The sequence below is a fragment of the Strix uralensis genome, chromosome 8 (assembly GCF_047716275.1).
Source record: "Strix uralensis isolate ZFMK-TIS-50842 chromosome 8, bStrUra1, whole genome shotgun sequence".
Lineage (NCBI taxonomy): Eukaryota > Metazoa > Chordata > Aves > Strigiformes > Strigidae > Strix > Strix uralensis.
The window spans coordinates 21,664,876-21,676,693 of record NC_133979.1 but is presented as its reverse complement, the minus strand read 5'-3'; the positions used below and the strand labels follow the sequence as shown (position 1 = coordinate 21,676,693).

General features: G+C 41.9%; 2 protein-coding genes across 5 annotated transcripts in view; both read right to left on the bottom strand.

The window, feature by feature from the left end:
* SLC35A3 (solute carrier family 35 member A3) overlaps nucleotides 1-9,812 on the bottom strand; it is a 35,199-nt gene extending 25,387 nt beyond the window's left edge. For all 4 annotated transcript variants that reach the window (XM_074876608.1, XM_074876607.1, XM_074876610.1 and 1 more), the window contains exon 1: nucleotides 9,593-9,812. The gene's annotated coding sequence lies outside the window, so the exon portion shown is untranslated. The remainder of the gene's footprint in view (nucleotides 1-9,592) is intronic.
* Nucleotides 9,813-10,152: 340 nt separating this feature from the next.
* Nucleotides 10,153-11,818, bottom strand: part of LOC141946576 (uncharacterized) — a 79,993-nt gene continuing 78,327 nt past the window's right edge. The window contains exon 72 of the mRNA XM_074876596.1: nucleotides 10,153-11,748. Coding sequence (XP_074732697.1) covers nucleotides 11,650-11,748 — 99 coding nt within the window. The 3' untranslated portion in view covers nucleotides 10,153-11,649. The remainder of the gene's footprint in view (nucleotides 11,749-11,818) is intronic.

Genomic DNA, 11,818 nt, shown 5'->3' with positions numbered 1-11,818 from the left:
TCTCTCCTGAACATGGTCCCAAATTTTTGCATTCTGTGAGCCTGTGAAGTGACAAAGGGTTTTACAAATGTTCAAAATTCTCAGAGATCAATTCCTTAATCTTCAAAATAGATCACAATATCAGAAAATAATGTTCACATGAATTTCTTGCTGAAATACAACCCTCTATTTACTAAGCAGCTTAAAATGTAATTTTTAAAGTAAATCACTAGTACCTTGTTTATGAGCAAGTATCAAAGCATGCAGCATGAAAACGTACCGAGAAGCACAACAGTTTAATAAGCCCATCAGCAAAGCCATAAGGAATACATACCACAATATTATCTTAAACTACAGTCTTGTCTTCATTAGTAATCATGGTAAAAAAGGGAACTTTCCCCAGACAATGTGTCCCAAAAAGGTGCCAGTAGCAGAAAACATTTCTTTACCATAATTCACTAAAGCAGTTTCAGAGTTTCCAAAATTTACACAAAATGGACTTTAAGCATCCAGTGTGATAGCTGAAATACGGATATTTGTTAAAAGTTATCCTGTCAGTGGTCAGTGAGACAGACTTGTAGAGAACAAGTGTGTGAAGTTTCACACTGTACTTACAAATAGGTGGTTCACAGAGCAGGAACTACAGAATCCTGAAACTTACGTATGCCAATAAAATAACCATCCTCTACTGAGCACACATAATAGCTTATCAGCTCTCCTGGTCACTCTTCCTTTCTTTTAAGAGAGCTGCATATCAGTTCATAGAACTTAGTGCAAACTGGGGACTGGATCCAGAAAAAGAGACAACTGCAGTTTCACAGCAGGTTTAGATTTACAGATTACTACCAGAAGTGTAATTGCTCTCTTCTAGTCACGAGCTCCTGCTACCCTCACTGCAACAGACTCTGCAGTCATATACTAAATGAACTATTGCCTTCAGTAACAGTCCACACTTTGATTGTCTTAAATCAAGAATGAAATGAAAGTTCCCAATGCATTTCCTGTACAGAGTTACAACCAGGCTTAGATTTCTTACTGGGCTTTGGGCAGACTACTCAGTACTCTGCAGAATGCATCTGTTCCAAAAATCAGATTTAGGTTTGCTAATTCAAAGACTGGAAGTTGAGTGGTCAAGTTAACTCAGTGAAGTTTGAACCGTGTCTTACAGTGAGAGGTGCTAAGTACCTGCAGCTCCTTAACTGTAATGTAGCCTGTCACATCTGTTAACCCAGTGACTAGGCTCATTATTCTTTTCTTTTATTAGTCTAGGTAAAAAAAAAGTAAATCGCTTTTGCGTAGTTTGTTCAGTGTATCATGTAGACACACCCTACAGCCAGCAAGCCAGAAGGCAGGGGAAGAGGTTAAAGGCAGGTCTATATGGGAAGTCAACATGCAGTAAGCCAAGATGGTATGTGCAGACACGTCACATTCAACTTCAGTACACACAAGTGAATAAAATGCAGATGGATACTACATGAAGCATTGTTCTCCTTAAAAGTATAAAAGAAAAGGACCCTGGAAAGGTTTTACAGGCTCAGAAAACAAACCCAAACCAATCTATACAGGAAATAATACCTTCAGATCAAAGTATCGTACTGCGCAAAGTCTGAAAAATATCTGTTCAAAGGAAGCAAATTTTTTTCAAGTGGAAAATCACATATTTCCACTTCATAATATTCCTACAGACAAAATTAATACATTTCTGACTTGCAGATTTTCATCTCCTTTAGTAATTTCTCCACCACAGACTAAAATTTCGTATTTTATTTTTATATCATCCTTACACTTTCCCTCCTAAAATACTGGTAAATTCTGATGTTTGCAGATGAAATGCATTAGGCCAAAAGGAACATATTCAATTTGACTTAACAAACAGTAAACATACCATATATATTTTATTTTTCTCTATCCATTCTTAACAAAACTCACCAATATTAATCAGAATTTACTATGAGAGCAACAAGAAGATTACAGGACTTTTCTTAACCTTAAGATTTTTTCTTTTAAAGATCTGATGGTATAAATTTTTGAACTTCTCAGCTGCTAAATATCTATAGTAACAGAATCTTGTGCAAAATTAAGGATTAGTTTATTAATTTATTGTTGACTTCGTAGGTGGTCTCAAAATCTGACAGAATTACTTTAGTTTGAGGTATCTAAAATACTAAAAAAGATAACTCCAGAAGGAAATGTGACTAATTTATTTTAACTATTGTTTAGTTAAACTCAGAGACTAAAGATTGTCTTGAGACATTTTCCAAAGATGGCTGGAGTTATACTGCACATTATAGACATCCTTCCAGCAAGCACGGCCTAACACCATCTGCAAGAACAAAAGAGCAGGGGCAACTCCACAGATCCAGGCACATCCAAAATTTCACACCATGCTGATACAAATATATTAAGATAAAGTGAGTGCAGAACTGTTAACGCTCAACTCAGTCTAACAAAGTGTCTAGTTGATTAGCATGTTTTAGACTCACTGAAATTTTAAGGTCAGGGTGCCTTACATTTTCACATATTTTTTTATAAATAAAAAATATGATGGTTCATGCACAAATGATCCAAATTTCATTTATTTGACTGTGCATTTCATCTGCATCACACCAAAAGTTCTTTCAGTATCCCTAACTATTCAGTATTCTGCCTGAATTACTAAGAAAGCTTTTCTTACAGTCATTGCAGCTGGCTCACTTTTTATTATATTCATGAAATTTAATTTTCCTTAAATTTCTGAAACTTCAAGAGAGTATGAGAAAACTTGAAAAAAAGAAATCAGCACAAAAAAACCCAAGCACCAAGCTACTTCCAAAGAAGTAGCTAACACAACAAAAAAAAAGCAATTAACAATGAATTCCGGTAAATCACGTAACAAAAAAGCAGGTTAAATTCACAGATTAAAATAACAGCATGCTGTCAAAGGACTGAGCAATCCACAGTAAAAGTCACACATGCAATTACTACCAGGTTACAGATGTGACAGGCTACATTACAGTCAGTGAGGTGTAGGTACTTTGCACCTCTCACTGTAAGATACAATTAACAAGTCACTTAGTTTCAGGGTACCTACGGACATGATGTCTATAAATCAAGGTCCATTTACCGCTTACCACTAACACATCTGTAGAGCAAGTTCATTCAGATAAAATGAGAGGAATTCATGACACACGGAAGGTAAAATATACTGCTGGTTTAGGGTCCCATCCTGCAATTTACACCTCACTGGCAGAGCCTAGGATTCTATACAGGCACAAAAGCAAAGGCCTTCCTAGATGATGGTCTAGGGATGCACTGTATCAAAAACAAATACATACAAAGTAACAGAAAATGGTGAAATGAGGCCTTTCCAACAGGCTACAGAGTTAATATTTGTATTAATTTCTACCCATTTACCAAAATATTTGACATAAAAATAACTTCTACTGGCAACTATTTCTTTACTCCTCCCTACTCTTATCACAAGAAAAGTTAAATTTAAAAAATAGTAAGTTACTAACTACTATTATGCTTCCAATCTTCACAGTGATGGCATTACATGAATTATATTCCTTCCAGCCTAGCCGGGAAATGTTTTCACTGCTGATGGTCTTTTAGAGTTAAACACCAAATTACAGGAGTTATTGCTATTACTAGCTCTAATTCCATTTTATGACTAACAAGTTTAAGACTGCTTAATCAAAAGACACTTGCACATTAGTTAAAATATAAAGCCAAACAAAAGCAGACAACCAGCCTCTTAAAACTGAAAAGGGCAAAGTTTAAGTTTTGTGTGTCAGTACACCAAGTCCTATGCCTGGGGTCTGCCAGAAAATAAACACTGAGTCTGCTTTACAGAAGGAAAAACATAGCGGAACACAAAGTACACTATTTAATTCCAGTGGAACAGGTACGGACACACTTCCTGGGCATTTGCTTTCAAATCAAAATAGCAGATTAAAGAAATACATGTTCTCATATCTCTCAAATGAAATGTGAAGCCAGTGCTCATGCTGCACCTATACAAATATAATAAGCCGGCAACACTAAGGAAAAGCACAATTGGAAGGTGGAGCAGCAAGAGCTAGCTCACAGAACCTGGGGAACCTATAAGACCTCCTTCTATGCTTTCACATGGGCATCGCCCTCTTCCCTGTGCTGGATAACACACAGGTAACATGCTACTTTCTATAACACAACTATGTTCCTCAGAGGAAAAATCTATTCCATAAATCTTCTTTCCATTGGACTCCATATAGCCGCCTTTTTACCAAAAGTAGTATCTAATACAACAAATAGTGTATGTATAGAAATAAATGGATGGAAGGAACTTCATGAAGTTCAAGAAGGCCCAGTGCAAGGTCCTGCACATGGACAGGGGCAATCCCCAATATCAATACAGGCTGGGGGATGAGTGGATTGAGAGCAGCCCTACAGAGAAGGACTTGGTATTGGACAGGAGTCAGCAATGTGCACTCACAGCCCAGAAAGCCAGCTGTACCCTGGGCTGCATCAAGAGAGGTGTGGCCAGCAGGTCGAGGGAGGGGATTCTGCCCCTCTGCTCCGCTCTCATGAGACCCTACCTGGAGTCCTGTGTCCAGCTCTGGGGCCCCTAGCACAAGACAGACACAGACCTGTTCAAGTGGGTCCTGAGGAGAGCCACAAAAGTGATGGAACACCTCTCCTATGAAGAATGACTGAGAGAGTTGGCATTGTTCAGACTGGAAAAGAAAAGGCTCTGGGGAGACCTTATTGTGGCCTTTCAATATATAAAAGGGGCTTTTAAGAAAGACAGAGAAAGACTTTTTAACAGAGCCTGTAGTGTCAGGACAAGGGGCAACAGTTTTAAACCGAAAGAGGGTAGATTTCAATTGGATGCAAGGAAGAAATTTTTTATGAGAGTGGTGAGACACTGGCACAGGTTGCCCAGAGAAGCTGTGGCTGCCCCCTCCCTGGGAGTGTTCAAGGCCAGGTTGACAGGGCTTTGAGCAACATGGTCTAGTGGAAGGTGTCCCTGCCCATGGCAGGGGGGTTGGAACTAGATGAGCTTTAAGGTCCTTTCTAACCCAAAGCATTCTATGATCAATATCCCAGATGCTGCTGAGGGTGCATAGACCTTTCCGAATCTAGTAAGTGCTGCTGAACTCGGTTATGAACAATATTTTACATACATACGAATATTTTAACTGCCAAGTTTGGACTGCTATCATTCAACAATGCATTTCTTTCTCCCTGCCCCTTCCTATCATGTCTGTGCAATTTTTTCTTTTTTTATAAACCATGTTATAAACTTTTCTAATAACCTTAGACCTTTTATTTCTCACTTTAAAATGTCACTATTACTGCTTTTCATCTTCCTCATACTTGATACTGGTATCATCTTTATTCCCTCCCATAAGCTATCTATATTTGTCCGCTGTTCCTCCCCCAAATACACGTCACTTTTCAACTAAACCACTGCAAATCACTTCATCATTTTAAAACTTACCTCACTCTTTCTTTTGTTTTTCAGTTTGCTACTCATTCTTCTTGCTGGATATATTATAATCTGTATTAAGTACACTATGGAAAAAATAAGCTATGTTTTTCTTAAAGCTTGTATTCTTCTTCAGATGTGTTATTAAAAGCAAATCCTCTAGCAAAGTTTTTTCCTTACTCTTCTAGCAGAAAGCTGCAAAGATTTTTTTCACATGAAGGTTTCCCTCAGGAGGTATTTCCAATCTCTCCATTTAAATTAAAAAAATTCTTAACTGGTGAAAAAAAAAAGTCACTGCATTCAAATAATATTTTCATGACAAGGATATCAAGCACAACACTGTAGAACACTGGTGGATATTGCTTCCTCAACATCACCTAGCTCCCTAGTCACACCCCTATCTTGGTGTGCTGCTTTTGGCTGGGATAGAGTTAATTTTCTTCATAGTAGCTACTATGGGGCTGTGTTTTGGATTTGTGCTGGAAACAGTACTGATAATTCAGGGACGTTTTCCTTACTGCTGAGCAGTGCTTACACAGCTCAAGGCCTTTTCTGCCTCTCACCCCACCCCACCAGCGAGTGGGCTGGGGGTGCACAAGAAGTTGGGAGGGGGCACAGCTGGTACAGCTGACCCCAACTGACCCCAGGGATATCCCACACCATACGGCGTCATGCTCAGAGTATAAAGCTGGGGGAAGGAGGCGGCAGCAGGGGGATGTTCGGAGCGATGGCGTTTGTCTTCCCAAGTCACCGCTACGCATGATGGAGACTGGGTCTCCTGGAGATGGCTGAGCACCTGCCTGCTGATGGGAAGGGGTGAATGAATTCCTCATTTTGCTTTGTTTGCACATGCAGCTTTCGCTTTACCTATTAAACTGTCTTGATCTCAACCCATGAGTTTTCTCACTTTTACCCTTCTGATCCTCTCCCCCATCTCACCTGGGTGGGGGAAGTGAGCAAGTGGCTGTGTGGGGCTTAGTTGCCGGCTGGGGTTAAACCACGACACTTGGCTTTTTTAATATCATGCAAATGCTTTTTAGCACTGGCAAGTGCACTTATGCACAGAGCAGTTACGCATTAAAATGTAACTCCTAAAGATCAACCAATGATTTCTTCTCAACTGCTCCAAAACTAGACTTTTGACAAGGATAATGGAGGCTGTATCAGTGTTTCACTGGCCTATCACTCGACCAGGAAACTCCACCATTGCCAAGTGTAACAAAGGGAATGCAATTACATATTAACTAATACCTAATTTCAGACAATGCTATAAATTGCTTGGGACTCAGTTAAGGTTTTCTTACAGGTTGGCAGAAAACCTAACAGAAAGGGAACTTAACACTGCTGAGTTTTTTGATGATCTCACAAAGGGTTTTTGTTTTGTTTTTCTTTTGTGGGGAAAAAAAAAATCACCATTCTAATCTATGTATCAGACAGGAAAAGTTGGGGGCTGTGAATCTTAAATGTGAAATCTGTGGCTAAATACACTTTAAGCCCATCTCCTTTATCCTTTACACCAAACCAAAGAATCCAAAGATAAGATTCCTTTGACTGATGAGAATTTGGTTTAATGAATATTAAAGAAATCACATATTGAGTATAAATATTGAGCATTCAGGCCCTCACTGAGCTAAATCTAACACCATATTTCTTGTAAGATGAAGACTTCAACTATGTGCACAGTAGTGCAATAGTTTTATATTGACATAACAGTCATTAAGCCAAACTCTGCCTGCCAGCATAGAAATTTGATACAACCCGCCTTAACTGCCTCTCTCTTTTTCAAACAGTACAGACACTGCGTTCATTGTATAGACCACAGTATAGAAAGATCCTAGTAGTCACATTCAGACTCTGTGAGCAAGGAGGCATTCAGTTCTCAGGTTTAGTCCAAATGCCCATCCCTCCTCAAGCATACAGGAGTGTGACGCCATGAACCGAAGCACTGCCTGAATGCAACTCCTGCAGATATATCAAGCCAATGAAGGAGCTTGATTTAAGGTGCTGAAAGTCTGAACATTGAATACAGCTGGGGTTCAGCTAGAGCTTACACTTACACTATTTAGGAACTACTAATCAAGTCTAGGTGCTCAAGGCAATGCAGCCACCCTCAGTCAAGGTGACCTAGTCTGAGCAGAGTAATTAACTAGATACTACAGTGAAAACAGATCTGTAGATATTTATTGAAGAAAGCTAGTAATTACTAATAAAATTAGACAGCTGAACAGTGTACTAAAGGCGTATGAATATAACTCAACAACTCAATGAGAAAATCCCAAACTCCTAACCATCCTACATTATTATCATTATTATGCTAGATCCTAAGAAGTACAGATCTTAAGAATCTCTCCTCCCCTCTAGAGACACCTTCTATTGATGTGATCTAGCTGTGCAGCCTCCTGAGTTCCAGAGAAGGTGCTGAGCCTGTGCAAGCAGCATGCATATGAGTATGAACTGAAGTAATTGGTGAAGAATAAGTCCAGGTGGCAAGCAATTCAAGAGAGGAATAACTATATCTAGCAAGCCTATCTCAAAGATCAAGTACGTGTTGCCCTCACTTAACACTGCCAAATCCGGAACTGTTTTAAGCAGACACAGGGCATTTGATTTCCCTAGGTACCCGGTTCAGATGATCCCTGCCTTTTTCTTGTTATTGCAAAGAGCAGCATAACTAGCAGAAGGAATTAGGCTGTGTAGGCAGCCTGTAGGATTGCTGAAGACATAGGGTCACTCCTAACAATACGCTGCTCTAAATAAAGCAAATTTATACTATCACCACAGTCTTTCCCCAAACCAATATTTTTCCTACACATTCTACTTCTACAAACCAGAACATCACGCATCCCAAACCAACAAATCCTTATCTCCCAGAAGTGTAATTTTCAATCACAAGTTCTCACAATGCCTAACAGTCTACAAGGGAATCATGAGTGACAGTTTCTAAAGAGGTTACTGTAAATCAGTTTCTCCACAACTACCACCTCCCTCAAACTCACCCTGCAGCCTCTAAAGAAATTTGATGTTGGTTATTCTTTTATAAAAGAAAAGCACGCATCACAGAGCTAGAGTCTGCTCTAGCAAACTGTCTACACAGCGACAGTTTTTGTGGAGCAGGTCCTGTGTAGTAACTTAACAGATACAGCTGAACAGGTCAGGCTCAACTCAGTCCACATACAAAGATGAGTCAAGTGCACCACCTATGAAGAAAGGAAACCTCACAGATTTTGGGAGAAGCAGTCTGTCACCTAATGTTTGTTCTAAAACACGCTTTGTCAGTCTGCACATATGTTCTCTGAAAAGCAAGGGCTGCCCTAGATCCCAACCATCCTGTGTAGAGGCCACCGTAACAGACAAGCTTCCCACTATGGTGCTCACTCAGTTTTATGAAGGTTTGTTGCATATATTCTGTGTTCCAAATAACACACCCCTCCACCGCAGAAAGCAGTCTCAGTCTTCTCCCCCCAAACTACTATTTAAAAATCTTTTCTCTAGTATCCAAATCTTCCTCACTCTGACTTAAAATATAGTTCATAATAGTCAATACAATGAAACAATTTGGAGTACCTTTTAGTGTTTATCTTTAACCTTCCAGTCTATTCCATAATACGTATTATTTTATTACGTTCATTATCTCTGCATCTTCTGGTTTTCTGACTTAATCCCTAAGCTTTGTACCGCTAGAGCGTTTCTCATTTAAAAAACCCAGTATGAAATTGTGATGCCATGAAAATAAAGTGTGCATTTCTCTTAACTTCACATACAGCACTACATCAAGCATAGCGAGCACCTTCTCAGCAGAGCACCAGCTGCACCTACACCAAGAAACCCAGCAAGCGAGTGACAACCTTAGCAACGACACCGCTGCTGACCAGATCCGTACCACTTCCCAACTTCAGAGAGCTGCTTCCCCACAGTAACTTTACCTTCACGCCTCCTCCCCCTCTGCATTCGGGTTACAGACATTTTTCTCAGTTTCTCCTCAGCCCCACTCTACCCCCCCACAGCCTGCTCCCCACCCCATCCACCGACCCCAAACGTGTCCCCCTCCCACACCAAAGGCCTCCCTCAGGCGTCTTCCCTCACTCATAACCCCGCACCGCTCCCTCCGGGGCAGCCTCAGGCGGGCTCTGCTCCCGCCGCTCCCAGCCCAGGCCTACCCACCTGCAGCACCGAGCCGCCGGCCCAGCTCGCCCCTCGCTGCCGGCTCAGCTCTCACCAGCCACCCGGTGTTTCCGGGTGCCGCGGTCCCGTCCCGCAAAGGCTCCGGCTGCAGCCGTGGCCCCGCCCGCTCCGTTCCCAGCGCCGCGGCGAGCAGCGCGCCCCGCCCGTCACGGGCCCCGGAGCCGCGGCGGCGGGCAGCGGCAGCGAGAGCCCGCCAGCCTGGGAGCGGCCGGGCCGGGCTGCTGGCCGAAGGGGGCGGGCAGGGGCTGCGCTGCTGGGGCCAGCGCACGAGGGACAGCGACGCGGGGCGGGAGGGGCCCGCAGGGCGAATACTCGCGGCGGCGGCCGGGGCGGGCGGGAGCCCTTCGCGAACAGCGGGGGCCTCATCCCGCCGCCTCACGCCGCCTCCGCCGCGGCCGTTGGGGCGGCGGCGCGCGGGGCTGCGCCCCCCCCCGGCGCCTGCCAGCCAGGGCGCGGCCCTCAGGGGACGGGGGAGGTGGGGAGCGCGGCGCCAAAAACCGTCTTGGACAGGGGCACTTCTGCAGTGACTGACACGAGAATTTTGTATGAAATCCATGATACATTTATTAAAGAAGTGCAGGGCTAGTTCGAATTAAGATACGGACTTTACTACATGTTCCAAAGAAACAAATTGTCCACCAAATGTTGAAGATCATATTTAAGCAAAACTCCTTTATGCTTCAATTACAGCTTCAGATAACTCGGGTTGATTTACTGATGGTTGGCAAGGAATAGTCTGTCCTGGGCAGCATACCAAAACCGGACGAAATCTTGGCCCCGCTGAAGTTGGTAGCATAATGTGAATGGAAATGTATTTCATCAATTACGCTTGTAAAGCATGGGAGACAAGCATACTACTAATAAATGTAATTTTAATACTAGGCACATGTTCAGTGAGACATTCATTAGAAGTAAGCTTTAGGAGAATGCACTTTGTTCACAGCAAAGGAGCTTTAGCCCGTGGCTAACGCTGACACAGGAGCTGTGGGAGCGGCAGAGCGATGGACACACCACTCCTAGCAAGGTGCCAGAGCACTGGTTGCTGCACAAGCAGAAGGCAGCTCCAGCAGCTCCAAAAGAGCTTGCTGCAACATGTGGCGCTGCTCCCGAACTCAAAAGTGGGCCATGGTCTTTCTGTGACCACATTTACTGTACCTGCTTGCAGATATCAGCATCGTTCTTGAGATTAAACTTGCAGATGTATCAGGTATCACAGGGTAGACTAAATACTTGAGAAAAGGAGCCAAGATGCTATCAGTTTTATGAATCTAATTAAATTTCCATTCCTTCCCAAGGGAAAATGCATTGGTTTTCAGCAGCTTTTAGACTATCAGCATAATCTGGGGTGCACTGCCTCATACGCTTCTCTACAGAACTCCAGGTATTTGCAGTTTCAACAGAGTTCAACTGTTCTTTCCTCTATGCTGTTTGGCTTCTCTAATGAATAAACTTTAATTAACTCAAAAAAATTTCAGTCCCATGGAGTACTTTTTCTTCTCTTTGCAACCTCCATATTCAACCTGCATTTGATTACAATAGACTAAAACCAAGACTGATATTATTTGAGCATCTTTTCTTCTGTCCCATGGAGGATTGCTTATCAGATGTTTACATTAGCTGTACTTTATGTGATGATGACCCCACACAGTGCTCAGTTTGCATATACAACAACATGTTTGACCTCCTCCACTTTGGTTAATAACCAAATATTTTCTAAGTATTTATTTGTTGCACCAGTCAGATTTCAGATAGATGTTCATCGCATTCCCCATCGGAAATATAAATAAATCATACAGGTAGGGTACAATATGCTCTCTTAAAATGATGCCTAAAACACTGACAAAACTAACGATATCTACTAATGACTAAAACCAAAAGTAAACTAATGAGAGGCATGACGTACTAGCTAGACATACAACATAGCCAAGTAACACCTGCCAATTTGACTTAAGGGTATTTTTTTCTTACATCAAGTAATTAATCTAATATTACTGAATATAATCCATGTCTGGGATGCCAAGATCTTCTTCAGAAGTTCACACAGACCATTTTGATGTCACAGCAGAGAGAGCAAAAGCACTCAAAACACTGAGTAACAGCAGGAGTCGGGAAGTGGAGTGTTTCCCAGCAGAACTCTGTAAAAAGAGATCAATTTGGTAAACACAATTCAAAATAATTCTATTTGTTACTATTATAAAAGGATAG